We start from the raw sequence: 24,416 nt of genomic DNA on the forward strand, positions 1-24,416 counted from the left end.
AAGGAGAGGGCTTCCCTGGTGGCACAGTGGTTGAGAGTCCGCCTGCCGGTGCAGGGGACACGGGTTCGTGCCCCGGTCCGGGAAGATCCCACATGCCGTGGAGCGGCTGGGCCCGTGAGCCATGGCTGCTGAGCCTGCGCGTCCGGAGCCTGTGCTCCGCAACGGGAGAGGCCACAACAGTGAGAGGCCCACGTACTGGAAAAAAAAAAAAAAAAAAAGAAAGGAGAAACATACTTGGGTGGTAATAAGGAGTTGGTTCGGGAATTGATTGTTGACATGAGGGTGTCTGGGCTAATTGTGGATTGGGTGATGAGACTAATGGTGGCACTTGACAGAATTAGCGATACAGTCTGAGAAGAAAAATTCATTTAAGGACATGTGTGCCTTTATACACAAACACAAGCTGCTTTAAATCACGTTTGTAACTCTATGAAAAGCTCAATAATGGCACATTCCACTTATACTATAAATTAACTGATTGTAAAGTATAGCAAACTTTATTTTTTGCCCAATTATGGTGGCTATCAAACTCAATAGAATATTCTTAAATTCCCAGTTCTGTAAATGAAGAATAAAACAATGATGATTACAATAATTATTATTACAATCATTATAACAACCACCATCTTTTATAGTGTATTTTCTGTTTGCCAGGCACCGAAAATTGTTTCATATACATCATCTCAGTTAATCCCCTCAACAGCTCTTTGAACTGAGTGTTATTAGCCAGATTGTTACAGATGAGGAAATTAAATCTCAGACAGGTTTAGTAATTTGCCCTGGATTACAGCTACTAAATGTCAGAACTAGGATTTTATCCCTCCTTTCGCTAGGCTGTATCATCCATGTAAACTTAAACTATTTTACATCATTTATTCTGATAAAACACACCGTTAGAACCATAGTTATAGACGAATTGATTATTATTAGCTTTCAATAAGCATCTTCTTTTTTGGGGGGTTTACATACACCTCTAAAGCAAACTATTTAGTCAAAAAGATCTCTCACCAAATACACTATCTAACATACTCGACTCTTCTTTGTTATCCATTCTTTACCAGAAATAAATTTTCCTGATACCTCCTAGTAATAAGTAGATTTAATTAATTAAGACTTTGGTTCATGAGGCTTCTCATTCTGAAGAACCATTTCTTGAGCATTATAGTTAATTTATAGCATGCGATGCTATTACAATATTCAGAATCTTTTATCCTTTTCCATATGAATGATTAGTCTATCTTTGGTACCTAATGTGAGTAGTTCTTAATACCTTTAAATAATAAGCCAAAAAGACTGGGTAATGAAATTTGGGGATGAACTTTTTTCTTTTATGTTATTGTGAAAGGGACTAAGTAGAATAATACAGATTTATTTCATGTACGAGAATGTAGGAGAAGAGAGGAGATACATAATTAATACTGTTTATAAAATGAAAAAATGCAACATATGTAGTAACAAGAACACGTCATTTTGAGCAGGTCTTTATAGAACAGACATCCCATACTGTGTTCCTCCTTTTCCACAGTCATTGCCATGACAATCTGGTATGCTTAGCAGTTGCTGCTTAGTAAGGGAGATGTCTCTTCTAGGAGATCTCTGTGTCAGCCAAAAAAACACAGCAGTCTCATTTGGGTCTAGAAATAAGATGAAATACATAAAATGAACAGAATTCTAGCATTTTTCTTCCCATTGAAAGGATTTTTTATGAGTCACTCTGCCCATTTCTACTTTAACATTTTTTTAAATCAGAAGGAAGTTTTGGAGCAGAATTTTCTCTTCAAATTAAGATTCTTTCCCATATGATTGAAGACCTTGTCATTTCTAGATGTGACAAAATGTCCACAACTGAATATGAAAACCTGTTATTAAGAATTGAAATTCATTTGGATGAAAGGCATCTAATAATCCAGGCCATGTTTAATTGTCCATTAAAAAAAAAAAACATGATCCTTCATGTCATTTCATAGACCTATCCTACTGTAATCTAAAAAATATAACCGTCTCTATTCAGCCACGACAGAGCTATTATTCACTCACTCCAAAATCATATTTTGAGTGCCCACCAACTTCTGGAGTCAAAGGATTTCACTGTTGTGGTAGGGATTTCAGATGAATTATAAGAGGACAACATACAAATAAATATGAAATAATGTAAAAGAACACATTCATGGAATCATCAGTAACTTGAGAATGTTCTTGCAGGGATTCAGAGTGAGATGGGATCTCACAGGGATGACTACTAGTAACAATAAACTCAAAGTTAGTGAAAGAGGCAATGGGCAAAGAGTGGCCGAGAGGAGGGGAGAATGTGTCCCAGACTCAGGAATTATAGACACAAGAGCTGTGGATGGAAAACAGCACAGAGACAGGAAGAGGATGAGAATGAATATGAGTATCAACACTCATTTGAGGGAATGAGTTGATTGAAATATTTGAATGTTGGATAGGGTGGCTTAATTTCAATTTAGTGGGTTTTTAGTATGCATTTCAGAGAAGAAATATGTAAGGAAAATCACATAGAAGAGGATAATGTAAGAGTTTTTCTGGAAGCTGAATTGGCAGAGGGAGAGTCTGAAGCTCAGTGGTGTTGTCAGGGTATGAGGGGATAACATTGTACTATAGAAATGGAAATTATCAAGCAATCTTAAATTATGTAGGAGAAAATAGTAAGGCTGGTAATGAGTTTATTAGCAGGACAACTTAGAAGCAGCCTCCTTGTGTTCAGAATGTGTCAGGCTTGAGTCCTGGAATATTGGGAGGATGAGGATGTGTCGGTACCAGAGAGGAGCTAGGTCATTAATGCTGTGTTCGACAATGCACCAGCTTAGTTTTTAAGTATTATAGATGAGTTGTCATTGGAAGAGCCGAGTGAAGACTCTGTGTATTCACCTCATTATATAAATAGTAAAAAAATAATTTATAATAGGTGGGGATAAAAAGATTAGATTCATGAGAGGTGAGCTAGATTTGGAGTGTCAGTTCAGAATAATAACTTTTTAAACTGTATGCCAGGCCTAATTCTACACATGGAGAATACAGGGTAAACAAAGGCATGAGCTCTGCCCTCATGGAACTTACAACATAGAGTGAGTAGGTGACACTTTGAAAGTGGGATAGTTCCAAAAGGCAGGTAAACATTGTAGGACAGGGGAAATAGATCTTTGTTAGAGATTTGAGATGGCTACATTTGCAGGGTAGGAGGATAAAACAAGAATGAATAAGGATTCTACAAAAGAGAAATCTGAATGTTATAAAAAGAACCAGATGTCACTTTAAGTATTGTTTGAAACATCAGTAAGTTGGAACCAACTTAAATGTCCAGTAGTAGGAGGATTTACTTTAAATTATGAAATATTAGGTAAACATTGTTAAATGAGATATCTATATGCACTGATGTAGATAGATGTCTATGATGTATTTAATGAAAGTGGAAAGTGCAGAATGACTGATCATGATCTCGTATTTATAAAGTAAGGAAAGTGTATAAAAATACGCTCACACAAATATATATTTGTGCATGTGCATAGAAATAGATCAGGAAGCCTACTCACCAAACAGTTGTTAGTAGTGGTTACATATGAGGAGTAGAATCAGGAAGGGTAAGAAATAGGGGCTTTCAGTGCATACTTCATATATTTCAGAATTATTTTTATTTTATTACATTGAGCATGCATTTTCTTCATTGAAATTTGTATTGGAATCATTGTAGATTCACATACAGTTGTAAGAAATCGTACAGAGTCCCCTCCTGGAACGGCGATGTTACAAAATGTTGAGTCTTCTGTTCCTGTCCCACAGGTCCCTGAGGTTCGGTTCTTTCTTATTTTATATTTTTGTCTATTTTCTCTCTTGTTCACAGTGAGTAAATTCTGTTCACCTCAAGAACACTGATTCTATTCTCTGCAGTATCCTTTCTACTATTGAGCCCATCCAGTGAGTTTTTAAATTTCTATTCTTGTATTCTCGGTACTGTTATTTCCATCTGACAGATGCTGAGATTAAGCACGGGAAAACCTGACTGTAAGCTTCCTGGCAGTCAGGGTAAAACAGGAAACAAAAATCATGCATCTTCCTATACGAGAAGTAAAAACACAACAATTCTCAGTGATGTCAAAGAATTTCCTAGGCTTCTCCCTTAGACAATTTCTCACTCTAGGAGATGGACTACAGGAGTAGCTCTCAGGATAACCAGCAAGCAGTTTTGAATGTATTTTCTACACATCTCTTGGAGGGAAATGTTATAATACAAAAGAAAATCTAAATGATTTGTCAGTTTCCAGTTACAGCCCAGATCATGACACTTGACAAGGAGAAACTTTATTACAGAGGGAAACAGAAGGACTTAGTAATGAACTGGGGAAAGAGCTCAGTTCATAGAGCCTCCCAGGTCTGAGAAGTAATTACATACATTGTGATGCTTTAAAAGTATGTGCAACAGTAGCTGCTGCCTAAGTAACATCCTAAGAGTGGGGAAGACCCCATTCATCTTAATTGAGACACTTCGTGGCCTACCAGTTATTTGAGTCATGGATTTTTATTGGCTTCCTGGCGAAAGTTGTAGCGAAAGAGCTCATTGACAAATTAGAGAGCTGAGTGAGATTACTGTATACAATATCTGGGAAGAGTGGGAATCATTGTTGAAGAGAAACAACCTGGGGGGTCTAAGCTTTTAGCAGTGGGGATATTTAAAAGGAGATCATGTTGTGAGACCTAGTGGGAAAAATGATTCATTGAATATCGTTTTTACTGGGTGGCCTGCTGGATGAAATGAGTGGGAAGATGTAATTGGTCATTAGGTCATTAGATTGTAGTCTAAATATACTATTTGGAAACTAAGCAAGGATTGCTTCTAAGAAAGCAGAAGATGGTCAGTGGTGTCAAATGTAGGAGAAAATACAAGAAGATGAGAATGAAGGGGGGCATAGGTGAGAATTAGTATTGTTAGAGAGCATTTCATCCAACAGAATTAAAGAGTGGGAGGAAAGTTGTAGGAAAGATACAGGAGGTAAGAAAGGAGGGATATAGCTAATATTCTAAGATGAAAGGATCTATGAAAAGTCACCTAGAAATAGTATATTATTGGAACTATTGTCATTGATAAATGGTGTCAGGTAAAAAGGATAACTTAAAAGTGCCTAAGACGTACATGAAGAAATTGTGGAGGAGGGGATAGGATCACAGGCTTTAGGAAGGAAACTGACCATGAGAACACAGATTTCTCAAAGAGACAAGGTAGAAGATCTAGAGCTCTAATGGACTTTGAATTTGGAAAGGCAGACATCTCTCCCTCTGCTATTAAAAGGAAAGATGAGAATATGAATGTGCAGATGGCATGAAACACTGATATGCATAAATTAGAATTTTATTTTTCTATGACTTAATTTCTGTGCAATGGCCCATTTCAATATGGTGATGGAAAGCTCAAGCCGTTCAAGATTCTCTGTCTTCCATTTTCCTGGTCCTCATTCCTCCCAGGCCACTGCTGAGGGATCCTTTGCTTTTATCCGTCTGCCAGCAGCCCTGTGACTCTTCCATGACACTCAAGGAAACCATGTTTCCACATTTATGCCTACCATGTCTCGGGAATCTCTCACGAATGTCCCTAGTACTGTGTGCCCAGATACATACCCTCAGACATTCACTCTCTGGGGTCATGCTTCTTCCTCGGCTTCTAACCCAGGAAGTGTAGTTCGTGGCCTCAGGGACTCTCACAGTTCTGTTTTCCTCAACTCTCCCCCATCAGTCCCCCTTGTTTCTTGTCTAGAGGTAGAACAGTGACACGTTGTGGGAGGGTGTATGCTACTGTCACATAGCATTTTGCTTAAGTACTCGTACCTATCTGAAGTCCTTACCATTTCTACAAGGGCTTTTGCTTCTGTGACCAACAAAGAAGACTGCCTCTTTTTTTGGTAGAGGTTGGGGGGCTTTTCCCTTGTCTCAAGCCTTCCTTGAAGCAATGAACATAAAACATCTTCGTTTCTTGAATGTGTTCAGGTGGAAGGGAAATGGAATAAATTGGTTAACATTTCTAAAATATTAAAATACCACAAATACCAAAGATGAAGCGAATGAGAGTTTATTGTGTATCTGTAGGGTGCCAGGCATTTCTTCATCCCTAACAACTAGCATTTTATTTTATTTATTTATTTTTTTAACTGGGGTATAGTTGTTTTACAATGTTGTGTTAGTTTCTGCTGTACAGCAAAGTGAAGCAGAGTTCCCTGTGCTATACAGCAGGTTCTCATTAGTTATCTATTTTATACATATTAGTTAGTGTATATATGTCTAACAACTAACATTTTAAATGTAGGTGTTATCATTACCCCATTCTAATGGTGAAGAAGCTGAGGCTATGTGAGGTTATATAACATACAAAGAGTCATACTGCTGATCAGTGGCAGAGCCACTTGTCTCTGAACTGTACCCTTCACTCTCTCTCTGAAAGTAAAGTTGAAGGGCAGAATGCAGTATGAGCAACATTCAGAGAAAGCCACAGTGGGTATTCTTGGTTTTAGTCACCTGTAAGGAAATGATGGTGGGGAGGGCTGGTGGAGTTACAGAAAGACAGGCACTGGTAGTATCAGATGGAGGAGAGGCTGAGAAGTTGATGGCTCATAAGACTATGGGTTGAATTCTATTTGAAGCACCATTTTAAAAGCAGAAGCAGCACCTGTGGCAGGAAACCCAAACTGATAATTGTTGTCAGGCATATAGAGGGAAGTGAAGAGTTTATGGTCCTAGAAAGGATGATAGAGAAGTAAGTGATCATAACGACTAACACAAGCTGGTAAATAGAAGCCTTATGTTTTGGAATAAAGAACACATCACTGAATTTGGAAGTAACACGGTACTTCATAATGAGGCAGCAAAGGTGGAGGTTAGCAGGGTATCAGAAAAGGTGAAGAAATTTGAAACCATGGTGTTGAGAGATCGTATAATTCCATATCACTTCCTGTTATTCTTATTGCCATCTCTTATCCAATGGGTTTTAACCTCAAGTAGCAATCTAAGAAATGTCCATCACTTGACGGTCTGGAAACAAAACCATGGACTGAAGGTACCAGCTCTCTTTTTCTTCTCATTATATGTAGGAAGAAAGAAATGGAAAAGTCGAAGACTGTACAGAAGAAAGAATATGACTTTAGAGTGATGAGACCTGATTTCAAATACAAACTCAGTCTCTTCTGTGTGATCTTAAATGAAAGAATAGTTATATTTCTATGACCACTTGGTTGAGAGGCTTAATTAAGATGATGATTAGGTGCCTAGTGTGGGGTCCTGCACATAGCAGGAGCTCTATAAATGTAATTTATTTTTCCTACACCTTTATTCATTCAACAAATATTTTTAGAGCAGCTAATTTTATGCCACAGATAATGTATTAGTCAGCATAGGCCACCTTATGCTGTAGTAATAAAGACCCCCTAATCTCAGTTGCTTAAACACAACAGAAGTTTAATTCTCTCACCAACTCAAAGTCTGCTGCATGTTTAGATGGCTTTATTGGGCAACTCTTCTCCATGTAGCAGTCCAGACCACTTCACTCTTTTAACCTAACCATCTTAATACAAGACCTCTGCAAGGATCACTACAACAGAGAAAGTGCTGTCCAGAACTGCTCTTAGAAATTTCTACCTGGAAGTGACACACATCAATCAGCTTGCAATCCATTGGTCAGAACTAGTCCTGTGGCCTCTCCTACTTCAAGGGGATGAACGTGGAGTCTTTCGTGTGCCCAGAAAAAAAGAAGAACCGAATATTGATGAACACAAGGAATGTCTTCCACTCGCAAGGCACTGGGTACTTAGTAGTGAATAAAGCAGGCATCATTTATCTTTCCCTCATGGACCTCTCAATCCAGAGTGACATGCTGCTGGGAAAGTTACGGCATCTGAAAAGAGCCAGGTTTCTGCCCAGGCAAGGCAAGGAACTAGATCAAAGTGATTGCATTCAATAAGTATAAAGTTATGTGGGAAAACAGGAAAGGATAACAGTTGAGTATAAGTGACAAGTATGGAGAAACTTAGCAATCCTCAATAAATATTTACTGAATGAATGTTAAGTGAGGAATAAGAAGAAATTTAGCTCTAAAAAACTAAACGGGAAAGGCGACAGAGAGAGAACAGATACAGGAAGAAAAAACACATGGAAACAGTTTATGCTTTTCAAATGTTCTGAATAATATTTGGGAATAAAAGCTGTTCTTGCTATATCTGCTGCTTCCAGTAAGCCTGAAATATTCTGCTCTGGTCTCTTCTGCCATAGTTGGGCTGCACAGGAATGAGTTCCCAGCCAGACTGTTTCATTCTTACCTAGTCAAGAATGTGGGAATTGTTGGGAGACTTGGACTCTGACTCATCTTCTAGAATGTTTTATGACGAATCAAGTTTGCTTGATGGACAGCTGTCAAATCTAGAAGTGTCACAGGAAATGAGGAATTATGCCACTATAAATACTAAAAATGCTACAGAGTTAAGCAAAAATCCTTATGAATACAATTTTATGGCAGAATGTTAGAGGTGGTTCCTTAAAGCATTAAAATGATTGACATAAAAAATATTTATTAAAGGAATGATAGAAAACATGTAAAAAAAAAAAAGAGAAACATTTATAATGTAGCCCCTACAGATAAACCCTGTTAACATTTTGGTATAGTTCACCCCAACCTTTTTTCTAGGCACATACATCCATTTGTCTTACAAAAATAGATCATAAAATACGTATTGCTCTGTCACCTCCCTTTTACTTAACAGTATTTCTTGAATATATTTCCATGCCAAAAATATACTTCTACAAAATTATTTCATGGCTGCAGGGTATTGTATCATATGTATGTATCAAAGTATATTTCTTTATCATCCCATTACATTGTTTACAGATGGTTGCTATTATAAACAATGCTGTTATGAACATACTCTGGCTGAATTTCTGTGCACCTCTTTAATTATTTCATAGGGTAACTTTTCTAAATTGGAATTACTGTGGAAAAAGTTATATACAATTTAAGGCTTATTGTGTACATTACCAAATTGCCCTCTAAACTATTGTTGCAATTTACATCCCTACCAGAATCGATGAGAGCAGAAGAAGAGAGTTTAGGAGCCCGTAAGTCTACAAATGTGGTTATAAAGAATTGACAATAACATTAAATGTGTGTTTAATCCTGATAGCTGTTGACAAAAAGGGGCACTCGATATGTTTTTATTTTTTAATTTTTATTTATTTATTTATTTTTGGCTACGTTGGGTCTTCATTGCTGCACGTGGGCTCTCTAGTTGCAGCGCTTGGGGGCTACTCTTCTTGCAGTGCGTGGGCTTCCCATTGCGGTGGCTTCTCTTGTTTCAGAGCCCAGGCTCTAAGCGCAAGGGCTTCAGTAGTGTGGCACGTGGGCTCAGTAGTTGTGGCTCGCGGGCTCTAGAGCACAGGCTCGGTAGTTGTGGCACACGGGCTTAGTTGCTCCGCGGCATGTAGGATCTTCCCAGACCAGCGTTCGAACCTGTGTCCCCTGCATTGGCAGGCAGAATCTTAACCACTGCGCCATCAGGGAAGCCCAATATGTTATTTTAAAATACCTCATCCTGTGTTTCATGCTTCATTCTAAAATCATAAGTATGAGAACTTCACATTAGATTTCTTAGAAAGGAATTTAAGACAGATTCACATTCTCTGCTAAATGGGTCCATTAATATTATGGGCGCTAGGATAAGTCCATGGATGATCCATTGGATATCTGCAATGAGTCCCTCTCTTGACAAAATATATTGAGCTCTGTCATTGCTATATCCGTGCCTTGATATATGGCTGGGCTGGATATCTGTGCACATCTTTAATGATTCTCTGAATAGTAGGCAATTTCCCATTTGTCTAAAGAGAAAACCGAGAAAAGTTTTCAGCTAAATTGACTATGTAAACTTTGAGGGGCATGGATGAACTGGCCAAGTGTCTACTTATAATATGTAATCTACTAATTTAGACATAGATAATACTTTAAAGCATATATCACGTAGAATATTTTTAGAGGTATTGCTCTTTTCTCAACCTTATAGTTTATGATGTAGTTTTAGTCTAACTCCCCCTCCCATGCATTCTTTTTTTTTTTTTTTTTTTTTTTTTGCGATACACGGGCCTCTCACCGTTGTGGCCTCTCCCGTTGCGGAGCACAGGCTCCGGACGCACAGGATCAGCGGCCATGGCTCACGGGCCCAGCCGCTCCGCGGCATGTGGGATCCTCCCGGACCAGGGCACGAACCCGTGTCCCCTGCATCGGCAGGCGGACTCTCAACCACTGCGCCACCAGGGAAGCCCTCCCATGCATTCTTGACACCAGAATGGTACCACCTTTTCAGGCAGCTGGCATGTTTCTGCCACCTGTCATCTGGAATTCAGTCTAAGCAGTTTGGGGTTCAAGATTGTGAAACCGTATGATGCCATCACTGAAAATCTTTTCTCTGGCTATAAAAACCCACTTACTACTCATAGTCTTCAGTAACCACTTACTCTATTACTTTTTTTAGTGATCTTTAAAATACTTGTTTTCAAAAACACTTTGAATTTTTAGGTCATGTCTCCCAAAATAATTACTAACTCAGTATTAAATCCCTTGGCTTCTGTTTTTACCGGTCCCATCAAGCGAATGACTGCTAAAACTACCCAAAATTCTCATCAGTTGGCGTCTCAAGTTAATGCTATTTCCCTAAACTGTACTTTGTTCAAAATAAAGTAATTGAGAGAGTGCCTGGTATTATGAGAGACTTTATAAGGACTTTAGATAAGATGCCTCTTTTTCTGAGGGATAATTATATGGAAGAAGAATCTCACCTTACATTCATCCATATATTATAGTTTAAACAAAAAGAGAGAGGATTCATGCAAATCTCTTTTGTGTTCTTATGCAAAGTGACTATTGAATATGAGAGCTTTTGTCCACCTATAAAAAATATCTTAAGACTATAGTAGGATTGTCATGCATTTATCTTGTATAGAAACACTGAAAATACAGGTTCATGAAGCCTGCTGCTTTGAAAATATTCACATTGGAATCTTTTAAGAACTACAGCTTCTACCCAATTAAACCTCCTTCCAAGCCCAAACCACATCTACTTTTACTTTAATACAAAACAAACCAACCAACCAACAAACAAGCAGCAGGAAATATTTAGAATAGATATTCTCTCAGGGGCCCATAGCCAAAATTTTTGGAACTCAAAATGAAAAATTTAGAGAATTGAGTGGCTAGATTTCCCTGTAGTGTTACTCCCTCCTTAAAGTATATTATGTTATATTGTTTCCATTCTTTTCATCTACGTATTTCCAAGAGATTCAGAGTAAAATAACATATATTACAGGTCAGGTGGCAGCTGTTTGATTGATATGGTTGAAGATAACATATGGTGTATTCTTTACTTTAAACTGTTTTGAGTCTTTTTTCTTGCCCACAGCAGTAGTATATGTGAGAATTACCCCAGAGCTTCCCAATGGTACATGTGTGTAATACCCATCATCTTAAAAAGCAATGAACATTTTGCCACTGCATTCTTTATTATTTGAAGCAAATCAAACTGAGAGCTTAAAATAAATTGTTACAGAACTCTAATTCTATAAGATCTTACAATTCCAGGAGATTATACATGCCGTTTTAAAATGTTAATCAGAAGATGCATTTGTTTTAATTCTTGATACTGAAAATATTGACTGAATTGTGAATTAACACATTTAGGGTTGCAGATGTCATTTTTCATGAGATTTCCTGAATGATATAATTTTCATATTTCATATAGCAGTTTGATCAATTTACAGATTTATTTTACATAATTAGTTGGTAAATGAGAAATTCAATTGCTGATATATAACTATTTCTCTGAAATATAGAAAATAAGCTTAAATTCTGAATTATAAATGAAAAAACAAATATTTTGAAGACATCTGGTCCACATCTGTCTGAAATAAGATAATTTAAAACAGTGTAATTAAATGCAAGAAATACTGAAATATTCACACCTTAGAATGTAAAAAATAAGTCATTCCATTTTAGTGTGATTTCTTGAATTGGTGATTTTTTTAAATTTTAGTGTCCTTTAACCTCTTATTCTGACAAGCTAAACAAACAAAAATAATCCATGTTTTTCAAAGCTTCTACTAAATGAAAGAATTATCTTTACTACTATTCTTTTATGCGTTGACTAACCTCCACTCCTAAGTTAATACTCAGCGGACTTAGACTCAGGCCTACCCCCTTTTGATGTATTTATAATTCTCCATTCAATTATTAAAAATAAGAGATTAGTGAGAGAGTCTGTAATCTCACTCCCTAAACTGTGTGTTCCTTGTGGACACAAAGAGGCTCAGTAAATGTGAGAGAGAGGTACTCAGACTCATGGAAATGAAAAGCATCTTTGGTACATTCTCATGATCAGTAGAGAATCGTCCTTTGAAGACTGGTCTTTTCTTTTGTTAAAAACCTGTGTTAAGTGGAAAATTAACCATTTTAGGAGAAAGGAAAATAAGGTAGACTTTCTATAGTCTAACCAAAAAATGTGAAAAAAACAGATTCTCCTTTAATAAAAGGCTGCAGAGCCTTGAGACTTCAATAGGACTGGGTTTTGATCCATGATAGAGAAATTAGATTCATGAAAACACTCAATACTAATGCTACAGTATAAGGGTGAGGGAAGATCTCAGCTTGGATGCCAGAGGCTCTCCAACTAACGGTAGACCATGAGAGGAATTGATACTATGAGAAGTGAAAATACTTTTCCTAACACATACCCTAAGATATCACAAGTTTTGTTTCGTGTTTTTATTTCCAGGGAGCATGATAAAGATCCAGAGAGTTTTTTTAAGGTATTGATGCATCTTAAGGACTTAGGACTCAATTTCCACGTATCTGTCCTTGGAGAAACCTTCACAGATGTCCCAGGTATTTCTTTTGAATTTTCTTGTGTGTATTTTTATAGATGACATAAGCTGTACAACTTAAGTATTAATTTCCATGTTTCCCTTTGTTAGAATAATCAAGATGAGCACCGTTAACCAAAAGGTTATACGATGGCATTAAAGTGTGATTCAATTAAAAAAATACTTAAGTAAGCATTCTTTGATTTAAGTTGAGAACGTGAAGTCATCTCTTTTATCAAACATAGTTTATACAATGCATCCTGATGTAAATAACATATATTGCCTTAGGCATCTTAACACTTAAGGAAAGTGGGAATTTGTAATTGGATATACACCCTCTCACCTCTGGTGCACTGGTTTGATTCCTACTCACATTGGTAATGGCTGAAATATATTACCATCTGTTAGGTGGCCTGTGTAAAGCATTTTGGCATCAAACTTGTAATGTGGAGTAGACACATATCATAGTTGTCATTGGTCCATGCCTTTTTTATTGAACTTGAGAAAACAAACAAAAATCCAAAGCTGATAGCAGCAGGTCTTCTCATCCTTAATGCCACATGGAGCCTGTTTCAAGCCATTTCCTTCACCCTGCATCCTCACTGGGCATGTTTGGGTCAGTAAGATGAGCACCACCGTCCTAAGCACTTAGGTGTTCATATTTTTTAAGCTTTGGGTATTCAGCTTTTTTTGTAAACTCCAAGTATACAGACAAGAAAAGTTCAGAAATGGCCTCTGTCATCATGCTTTATGACTCTTAAGGACCACTTAAAGTTTACCCTCACTTAGCAAGTACTTTTTGATTCTGGTACAACACAAGGAAGTACACCCAGCTTGTACCTCAGTAGCTTCATCTGATGTGGCTCATCCTCTGCCCCCTGCACTTACAGACACCAAACTTTTCTCAGTTCCTCTAAGATTCCAGCCTTCTTTAAACCTTTGCACATTTGCCTATTTGTATTTTATTCATTCGCTCTCAGCTCAAGGGCATTTTCTTTCAATGTGAAGCTTTGCAATGGTCTCATGGCACCCTATGCTTTTACCTCATGGTGCCTCCCTCAGTTTCTAATCATATAATTTTGTGTAATTTGTTATCTCACTGCCCCCCCACACACACACACATACACATAAACATTAGAATGTGGGTGCTGGGAGGACAAAGATTATGACTATCTTGTTCATCACAGTGCCTCAGAGCCTAGTGCAGTGCCTGGTACAAGGCTGGAACTCAATAAATATTTGTTCAATAAACAGATAAAAATGTAAACTCCCTGCCCTCAAGCAGTTTATAGTTTTCTTGAAGAGGGAACACTTTTGCATAAGGACGGGAAACAGAGGGAAACACAGGATAATGTAATTATATATTAGTACTGACACATGTGACTTAGAGTAGAATGTTAATTTAAGAGCTAGAACTTGAATAGCCAAAGGATTAGGATATTCCAAAAGGGGAAACAACATGGCCAAAGCATAGAGAAGCAAGTATTTTAGATATTGTACTTAAATGAGAGAACAATTTCAGTGATTAGTGCTATGAGGTCACTAAGTAGAATAGAAGATTCTGCATGCAAAACTTAATAAGCAAGTAATACATGGGCAGGGTAGGGCCAAAGTACGAAGGATGAGCAAAGTAGATTAGGTAAAGGTAAAAAATAGGGAGCCTCGATCTTGAACTGGAAAGAAATATGATAAAGCATGTATTTTAGGAAGATTTATCTTGCAGTGATATGTAGGCAGAACTGCAGTGAGACTCTGCAGCGGTCATCCAAGTGTGATTCTGTGAGGTGGTGGAAGAGAGATTAGTGAGAGGGCTGTAGGAGAGAGACATTCTCAAGGAAAACACAGAAAAGAATTTGATAGATGGATGGCTGTCAAGAAAGAAGGAAGAAAAAATCAGCTCATTTACAAAGCTAGTGAGTTCAATTTTGTTTGTGCCAGTTTTGAGGTGTTTGTGGATGAACTGAGGAAAGAGGCTGGAGGATATCCCTAAGCAGAAGGCTTTGTAGCCAGCTTTACTGTTGGATAATTTTAAGCCACCACTACAAAGAAGACTAGGTTCTTACTCAAAGGGCCATGTCCTTGGGATCACAGCTCTCCCTTCCCACACGTTAACACTGAGCTATTTAGATCAGCACTGGGGATTGAAAGTGGATTGGGGAGCAATTAGGGGCCCAAGAACTGAGTGCTCAGTAATTACAGGCTCAATCTTTTACTCACTTTGGTTCGACCTCAACACATACTTACTGAGCACTGTGGAAGGGGGATTTCACAGTGTACAGGACTCAGTCTGCACCTCAGAGAGCCCTGCGTTGGGGAGACACTTACATATAATTAACAGGTACCTAGGATGCTGTGGGATCATTAGGGAATGCTGTGGAAGACCATAGGAAGGATCATATTACCTACGTACACACTTCTGTTACTCCCAGTCCCAACTGGAGCTCCTTTCTGCCCTTGCCTCTGGCCCATCTCTGTCACGTCAAATGTGAATGAATTCTCTTTAAGGCTACAGAACTTCACCTTGCACATAGGAGGAGCCCAAGTTGTTGGCTGGATGACTGAGCCTGGGAGATTTCCAGGTTGTGCTCCTAGAAGGCCACCTTGCTAGTCTTTACTCCAAAGGTTTCTTCACAGGCAGTTTTGTGTAACTTCTGCCATTTGTATCACTGTCCTAGTTTGACAAACACTAATATAGCACTTGCTGTATTTCAGGCATTGTTCTAAGCCATTTATAAATGTTAACTCTTCCTAACAGTCTCATTCAGTATTATTGTCTCCATTTTTCTTAGGTGGGGAAACTGAGGCACAGAGAAATTAAGTGAGGTCACATAACTATCAATACATAATACTTTTAACCACTATGCTGTGCTACCGTTCCATTTTCTTGTTTTCTGACCCAACTGCTTCTCTGAGTTTAAACATTAATTTTTTTTCCCCACCTCACCATCCAGCACTTCATGCAAAGGGTTACCTAGCAGGGATACATTTCTTTGCCTGTTGTCTCTTCTAGGTGCTCCACTAGCATATCTAAAACCCACACCCTAAAACCAACTTATACACTGTGCAGTATCAGCCAGAAGGATAACTCTGAACACTGTTAACATTTGTGAGGAAGTGGTTTTCTTGTAAATAATTGTAATAATAATCATTATTATCCTGTTAATTGCTATTATTTATTGAAAGTTTGCTTCTTGCTTGGTCCTTTGCCAGGTTATTTCATATACTGCTCATGATAATCCCAAAGGCGTAGGTGTTATTATCCCATTTGATAGATGGAAAAACTGAGACTTTGAAGTCTTGAGTCACTTTGATTACACTCCTTATGAGTCAAGTTTTGCTCTTTCACATACAAGCCAAGATGTATTGGAAAACCAAGAAAGGTTTAATACATGACGGCAGGACCATTAAAATACTCTTATTTTTTTCCCTTGAGGTAAGATTTATACATATAACATTGTATAAATTTAAGGTGTACAATGTGATAACTTGATACATTTACATATTGCAATATGATTACCAGTGTAGCTCTAGCTAAGGTCTCTCTCACATCACATAATTATTTCTTTTTCACAGTGAGAACATGTAAGATCTAGTCTCTTAGCAATTTTAAAGTATATAATACAGTATTGTTGACTGTAATCACTACGCTGTATTTTTGATCTCCAGGACTTATTCTTACTCTAGTTGCAAGTTTGTACATTAATTACTCTATAACCAACTTCTTTCTCCTTCCCTCTACACAGAACTGGTAGGGAAAGGTAGCATATCTGAGTGATGGCATTAGTGCTAGTGAGTTTTACTGCCCTTTTTTTTTTTTTTTTTTTTTTTTGCGGTACGCGGGCCTCTCACTGCTGTGGCCTCTCCCGTTGCGGAGCACAGGCTCCGGACGCGCAGGCCCAGCGGCCATGGCTCACAGGCTCAGCCGCTCCGCGGCATGTGGGATCCTCCCGGACCGGGGCACGAACCCGTGTCCCCTGCATCAGCAGGTGGACTCTCAACCACTGCGCCACCAGGGAAGCCCATTACTGCCCTTTTTGATGAAGCAGACAATCTCCATTAAATTTCTTTTGAAAATGTTAAAACCACAGTAGAGCAACTTTGTAGAGTCTTCATACTGTTGATTATTTTCAAATTATGTTGCGGTAAGGTTATTATCATCCTTTTTCTGAAAAGTGTAGTAGTTGATTATCGATTCTAGTTTATAGCTACATAGTTTATCATTCTTTTGCATGATCCTTCCATTTTACAAAAGAGATGCTAGATCTAGGATGGTGACTATTCCAAGTGCTCACAGCTGGGCACAGTGGGCGAGACGGGCCGTAGGTTGTGGCAAGGTTAGGAGTAGAACCTGGGAGTCAGTCTCCTCATCCCTACTCACTTCTGTATGTGTTCAACACATGTTTTTTAAATATCTACTTTATGCTAAGCACTAAACTAGATGTTTAAGATGAAGTGGTGAATAAAGCAAACATCTTCTGTGATGTTTGCATCACGGAAGTTGTCTAACTCCAGTGCGTTATCCATCAGTTCCTAGAGCGCTTAGCATGTGCCAGGTACTATTAGAAGCCCTTTGTGCCTTGCCTTGTTTATTCGTCACAACAGCCCTGTGAATTAGGCACTTTTGTGATTATCATACTGCAGCTGCGAAAAGTCAGAAACAGGGAGGTTAAAGCACTTGCCTGAAATCACGCATCCATCCAACTATCAATCCACAATTCAAACCTTGCCAGCCCACCTCTCTGCTATTCTCCTCTATGTGGAAATCCACAAAATCATCCCTCTTTTACGGGTAAGACAGCAGGAGGTGATAATGGTGGAAAATTCCTGGCTACTCATATGAAATCATTTCCATTTTCTCTAATAAGCTCTTTGCAAATGGAAAGTTTAAAAACAAATAAACAGAGAACCCCTGCAAAACCTCAAATTCATTTCCTAAAATATCACTCCTTAGATATTAAAGTGAACTCCCTCTTCTTTCTGCCATCTGTCTTCATCACAAGAAAGGTGTCGAAAACAATATGAAGTGGGAAGATATTCCAAATAATACTTGGTATATATTTACTGTTCAATAAATACTATTTGAATGAATGAACGAATAAGTCTGGCGTAATAGAATAATGTAGTTTACATACTGTATCAGATATATTAAAAACCACATTGAAATGATTTCCAAATATTAGAGAGTTAGTGAATGAAAATAAAGAACTCTAAGACTTAAGGAAGTTCTAAGTGGTTTTATATTATATTTTCTGTTTTCATGTAAATGACCTTGATTTAACCTAAATCTATTTTTCAATCTGTTCTCATCTTTCAGTTCTTACATCAGTCAGAATAAGCTAAATTATGCTAAGCTAGCAGCCTTAAAACTCTCAGTGGCTTAAAACACTCAACACTTATTTTTTATTCATGCTCTGTGTTTATTGCAGGTGAGCAGTAGTGTTCTATTCGTATGGTCACTCAGGGTCCCAAGCATATAGAGAGACCCAAGCAACCACCATCACAAACATTACCAGTAACTGTGCCAGATGCAAGAGAAAGCTAGGATGTTCTTTCATTAGCAATTCACTGTTCTGGCCTAAAAGTGACATAGGGTTCCACTCGACTCTTTGGCCAGAACTTGTTGCAAGGCACTGCCCAACTATAAGGGGCGGCCAGGAAATGCAATCCTGCTTTGAGCCCAGAATGGAGGAGAGCAGAAATAGTTGATGAAAAGCACTACTGACCACCATAGCTCTGACCACCATGCATCATGATCTGTGGCCCATCAGAGAGAAAATCAAGCCTACCCAAGATATCTGCCTTAGTCTGGGTGAGTCTATCCGTGTTGAATAAAGAACTTTTAACAAATATGAGAGTACTGCCCACAGCCTTCTTGCTGGAGACAACCCAGCTCGTGTCTGAAGACACATCTGGCAACTGTGTCCCATTAAGCTGAGTTGATATGAAGTCGAGTTGCTCTCTGTGGGAATGGAGTTAATTACCACTTATGGTGATGGCATTTTGGAAAGCTTATAGTGTCAGTTAGGAGTAGTTTTGCCCTCCACCACCAGGGGATATTTGGCGGCGCCCAGAGACGTTTTGGTTGGTACAACTGTTGTGGGGAGGGGAGGGTACTACTGGCATCTAGTGGGCGGAGGCCAGGGATGCTGCTGAACACCCTACAGTGCAGAGGACGGCCCTCACAGCAAAGAAGTATCCAACCTAAAATGTCAGTAGTACCAAGATTGAGAAACTTTGATTTATAAGAATTAAAGTCAGAAGATCAGGTTTGGGGCTGGGTCCTGTAGCTTTCTAGGTTAACCTCAGTTAATCCATCTGTACCATACAAAGGGGAAGATGGGAAAGAGAAATAATAATAATAAAACCACCCACCCTATCTACTCCTTTGAGTTACATTGAGGATTTCAAGCACAGTTACATAATTTGGGAGGAGGGAGGGAATTGCTTTCAAAACTACTATGCAGATTTTATTATAAGACTCATGGACTTCTCTTCAGAGTTTATACAGAATGAGTCTTTAATGAATTTTGGATGAAAAGAGGACATTAATGATGCTGAACCTTAAAAGTTCATTCTTGCCATTATTTTAATTATTTTTAATCCAGAAAATTGAAAGGTCATTCTGCCACGTAAAGCATCCATCACACTCCGTGTTACAAATGAACCAAAAAGCCTAGAAGCTCCTCAATGCAAATATTTTTAGCTTAGACCAATTCTCATGACAAGGTCACATTGTTAGCCCTTAAGATGGTATTTTGTTTTGTTTTGTTTTTTAAAGAAGAAGCAGCAAATACTTAAGATATCAAATCAATGGAATGTGTTTGTATACTTAATAATTTCTCACAAATGATAACTCTAAACCAAATACTTTTTTCTATGAACAGCCAAAGCCTTACATCAGGATTCTTCTTTCCCTACATTGTGGGAGAAGTAGTTTTAAGTTTTAGGCATGGGCGGCGGGGAGCAGAACGATTGCAAAGGAAAGTAAAAACCTGAGCTACACTTTTGGCAGACAGAAGTCTTTCTGGTTCACCTTTAATTTGAGGTTAAGAACAGTATGTGGAAAGCTTCTGGTTAGTATCTGGCATGACAATGGTTATTACAGTGATCTTGGCATATTCCTGATCCTTTGCTCTGGAGTCAAATGTAGGATAGGCAGTTTCCCAGGAATCTGATTTGAAAATGAGGTCTTCTGTCTCCCAGTCCTTTGCTGAAGAAAACAACCGTATATAATGGGAAAGTAGGGAAGATTAAAATAAAAGTAGATATATATGCTCCTGACAGGAAAGAATAAATACTCAGATAGAAATGACAGTATCTCTTAATATTAATTTATGAATTTAACAAGATTCCAATTAAGATGCCCAAATATTACTTTATATATCTTCACAGAGTTGTTCTAAAATTCCTACAAAATAAAGAAATAAACGGGAAGAGTATCAGAGAAATCACTAACAAAGGAGTATTGAAGGAAAACATGTCCTACCAGATTCAGAACATGTATGAAGTTAAAAGTACTCTTTTAAAAGAGTACTTTACCAATTCAAAAACATGATGGTAGAAAAACGGACAAAAATAGAGAATTCCAAAATAAACCCAGCTTGTATATAATTTTAACATCCACCAAACTTATATAACAAAATTTAATATACTTATCCCAGCTTTAAAATATAATATTTTTTAGTGAAAACAAGAAATTGGGTAAAATAAATAACCTCTGTGGAATAAAACTAACAAAACAAAATATTCATGTAAGTAATGAAGTATAGATTTTAAATATATCCTATAGATAAAAGATTGCAAAAGCTTCAACAGAGTATAAGTACCATAACTTACTGAAGTCTTCCTCTGTGCCAAGGACAAGGCTAGGCCTTTTACTCACACAGCTAATAAACAATAGAAGTAGTGATAGCCGAAGAAATAAATGCTAAATCAAATTTTAGGAATAAAATCTTTAATTTTTCCAGCAATGAAATAAGTGTAAATACAGAGAATTTATGAGAGAAAGCGGTTGCATTGACCAAAGCAATAAAAGTAAAGGCATATCCTAACAAAGACTGGCCAGCTAATGGGGAAACATCTGTATGTATGGTAATGGCAATGTAAGTTATTTGTCCTGGGCCATATAAGTTACTATACCCTTTGCGTGATTCAGTAATTTCACATCAGAGAATATATCCCATGGAAGTAATTCCCATGCCTCACCCTCATTGCTACTGCTTCTTTCCTAGTTTTTGCCCTTACCTTCTGGGACCTTGACTCCTACAAAAGCTTCAGATTGGTCTTCAAGCCTCTGGACACTTTGATATTTGATTCAAACACCTACTGTTATTGGTGTTCTTTCTAAACCCAGACCATCCAAGAAGAGAATCACAATAGTATAACAATAAGAATGTGTCTCATAGATTTTTCTGCACAATGAACTTAAATTTCCTGTCAGCGAATGAGGTTTTTTAAACTCTGACCCCAGTCTAATCCCTCATGGATTCCAGCTCCCTTTTCCATCTCCTGAGTACATCTGTGCACTTATCCACATCCATGCCTTGTGTTATTGCTTAAATTCCTCTGCCCCTCCACACATAGGCACATGCATACCCTTTCTCCACTTGGCAAAATCCCAACTCCAGTGGTGCTTCTTGTCCTATATCTTCCCTTTTCCTTTCCTTCCCTCCCTAATTGCTCACAGCACCCTTAGTCATTGCATCATTTGCAAGGCGCATATCACACTGCAGTCTGGTCAGTTGTCACTTGGCTGCCATAAGGGGCAGTGGTGTAACTGACCAGAAGACACTTTGCGGGTGAAGAGTACAACTTCTTAGACAGAGACAGCTGCATGGGACCAGAGTCAGCAACACTCCCAGTTGGAGAGGCAAGCTCCCCTGCCCAGCTCTCACTGATACCCCAGACAAAAGTGAGGTTCCCATTCAGTACTTGAGAAGCTCTCTTTTCCCTTCTCAGGAAAGGTTTGTTAAGTCTGCAGCTGCCCTCCCCTAGCAAATGCTTAGGAGACTCGCTAGACACAAGTAACTGGTAACAATTCACTCCCATTGCTCAGCATATCCTGTGAGAATCAGTCTTTTTCCCCTGATCACTCCCAGACATGCCGTTCCGTCAGGCCTAAACTTTAGGCCTGCTTGAACTCTACTCCTGCAGCTTCTGTAAGTGGAATATTTATCTTTTATATGGAAACCAGAGAATTCATTGCAATTCTCAAGGCAAGATCATTTATCCATCCTACCAGGGGGAAGACCATGAAGATAATGTGTCCTAGAATACAACTCCTAAAACATCTCTCAAGAAATTGTTCTCAAAAGTTATATCTATGAAAACATTACTGAGGGAAAATATTCTTTAATTTTCAAAACACTGTCCTTAAAGTTTATGAGAAATGTATGCTTGGGAATGACACAAGGAAATAGATAAATTAAGTAAATAATGAATGGGAAAAAGTCAAGACATCGGTAGACCAATAGGAAATTAGAAACAGACGCTAATTTTAAAAGCTGTAAATGTATATATGACTTGGGTTGACAGATAGGAGGTCTTGGAATGTGGCTGCTGCACATTGCTTTGGAGTTTTATCTTTTTGAATTCCTGTAGTTGTATTATGGTCACGATTTGGAGTGTGGTATGGTCAAAATAAAATTTGCTCCAATAAGAGACTTTGGTGGAAAGCCTGCCTGTTTTACAAATTCATGTTTCCTGCAATGGCTATCAGAACAGGAGTCTCTGACAGAAAGCAGCACAACAGGGAGTGAATATCTGGGTCCCAATAGTGAGCTTTTCCAGCTATATCTCTCCTTGCCCAAACTGTTTCATTTGTAAAATGGAAACCATCACAGATATATGGTGCAGTGGAATGAACACGGTCCTGGAATTTAGAAGGCTCAGGGTCTAGTTCCAGCTCTGACACTGATTAACCATGTCACCTCTTTTAGCTTTAGCTTACTTGTCCACAAAATAAAGGCATTCAAATGAGGTTACAACTAGAAAGGACATTGGAGGTTAGGGTGCATCAACTTTTAAAATGGGGTGAACATCCCTACCCCCAAGGGGATTTCACGGAGTGACAGTTTTTGAAGTTTTGATTATAAAAAACAATGAGTATAATAATTATGCTTTTTCAAAACATATTTTACTTCTCATCATCCAATATCTACCTGCATGCTCAACCCCAGCTCCCACTTCAGGCAGCTGAGAACCATTGATCTAGGCCAGTCACATTCTTCTGGCCACCCTCATGGGCTGATTAGAATTGCCCTCTGCTCCATCCTGTAAGCCTTTGCTAACTTCAATTTGCTAAAGATAATCTCTGTGTATCTCACCTTCTCCTCTCCTACCCTTATCAAATAAGTATAACCTCATTGGTCAGGATTTCTCAGTGTGGTTTCAACCACCTTCCTAGCCTTACTTCAATCCTTATCCATGAGTATCCTGGGCTGTAGCCTAGTTTACTCAGTGTTCCCTGAAGATAGCTCACATGTCACTAGCCAGAACCCCTTTCTCCTCTTATACCTGTCAAAGCTCAACCACTTTCCCTGACCTCTAAAACAGATATGCTGCCTCCCTTCTTTGAATGTCCATGGGATTTTGTTTATACTTAACTATGTATTTGTCATACTTCAATAACAGAAGGCTCTTGAGTATAGCAGTTGTAATTATTCAGCTTCATAGGACCCAAAGATTCCAATATAACAGGGTTTCCAACCTTTTGACGATGATGCACACCAATATACGTATTTACATTGTGATCTAGTATACCCATGTATGTAGGCATATTTATAATTGACCCAAAGTTTTCATAACATAATACATATTCTCATTGCATTCGATGCACTCTGATGTTTTCTTTCTTTTCTGTTCTGTCTTGTTTCTTTTAATGCTGCTCTGAATTGATTTCACAACCCTTAGTCACATAAGCATAGTATAGCAAATTGCCCATAGTAGGTGTACTGTTGTATATGTTTAATGAAATTGGCTGACCTTTTGCCAAAATCATTATAAAAATATTACTGATCTGTGTATATATTCAGTTAAACTATTTTGATATATTATGTTTACTTAGATTTCAATGTCACACAAAAAATCTTTTATATTCCCAAAGTGAGGCTGTTTTGATTTTAATTTTATGGGAGAAAACCTATCTAAGAAAGCAGCTGCAATTCATTCTTACCCATGTTTAAAGTATGAAGATGAAGAGATGTAACTGTACAATAATGATCACAATGAAGGCAAAGCTCCTAAGAGTAATGTATTTGACATAATAGCTACTATTTTTTGATTGCTGGGTATGGCCAGGCACTGTGCTAGGTGCTTTATGTACCTTTCCTTTAATCCTGTGACAACTCTAACAGGGTAAGATATCACCTCTACTTATCGGAATGCCAAATTAAACAGTAGTATTTTGTTTTATTCAGTGAAAATTCTTAGCACTAAATTAAAATTATAAGTTCTGACTTGGTTTTATTTTCTGATAAGGTTTTATTTCCCACAAAGTTCTCTGTAATTTAGCAAGTGTTTTT

General features: G+C 38.1%; 1 protein-coding gene across 1 annotated transcript in view; it reads left to right on the plus strand.

Annotated features, from left to right (window-relative positions):
• GTDC1 (glycosyltransferase like domain containing 1) overlaps positions 1–24,416 on the plus strand; it is a 382,423-nt gene that overhangs the window by 342,634 nt on the left and 15,373 nt on the right. The window contains exon 12 of the mRNA XM_019925526.3: positions 12,807–12,916. Within this exon, the coding sequence (XP_019781085.1) occupies positions 12,807–12,916 (110 nt within the window). The remainder of the gene's footprint in view (positions 1–12,806; positions 12,917–24,416) is intronic.

This window comes from Tursiops truncatus, chromosome 7 (assembly GCF_011762595.2).
Source record: "Tursiops truncatus isolate mTurTru1 chromosome 7, mTurTru1.mat.Y, whole genome shotgun sequence".
Lineage (NCBI taxonomy): Eukaryota > Metazoa > Chordata > Mammalia > Artiodactyla > Delphinidae > Tursiops > Tursiops truncatus.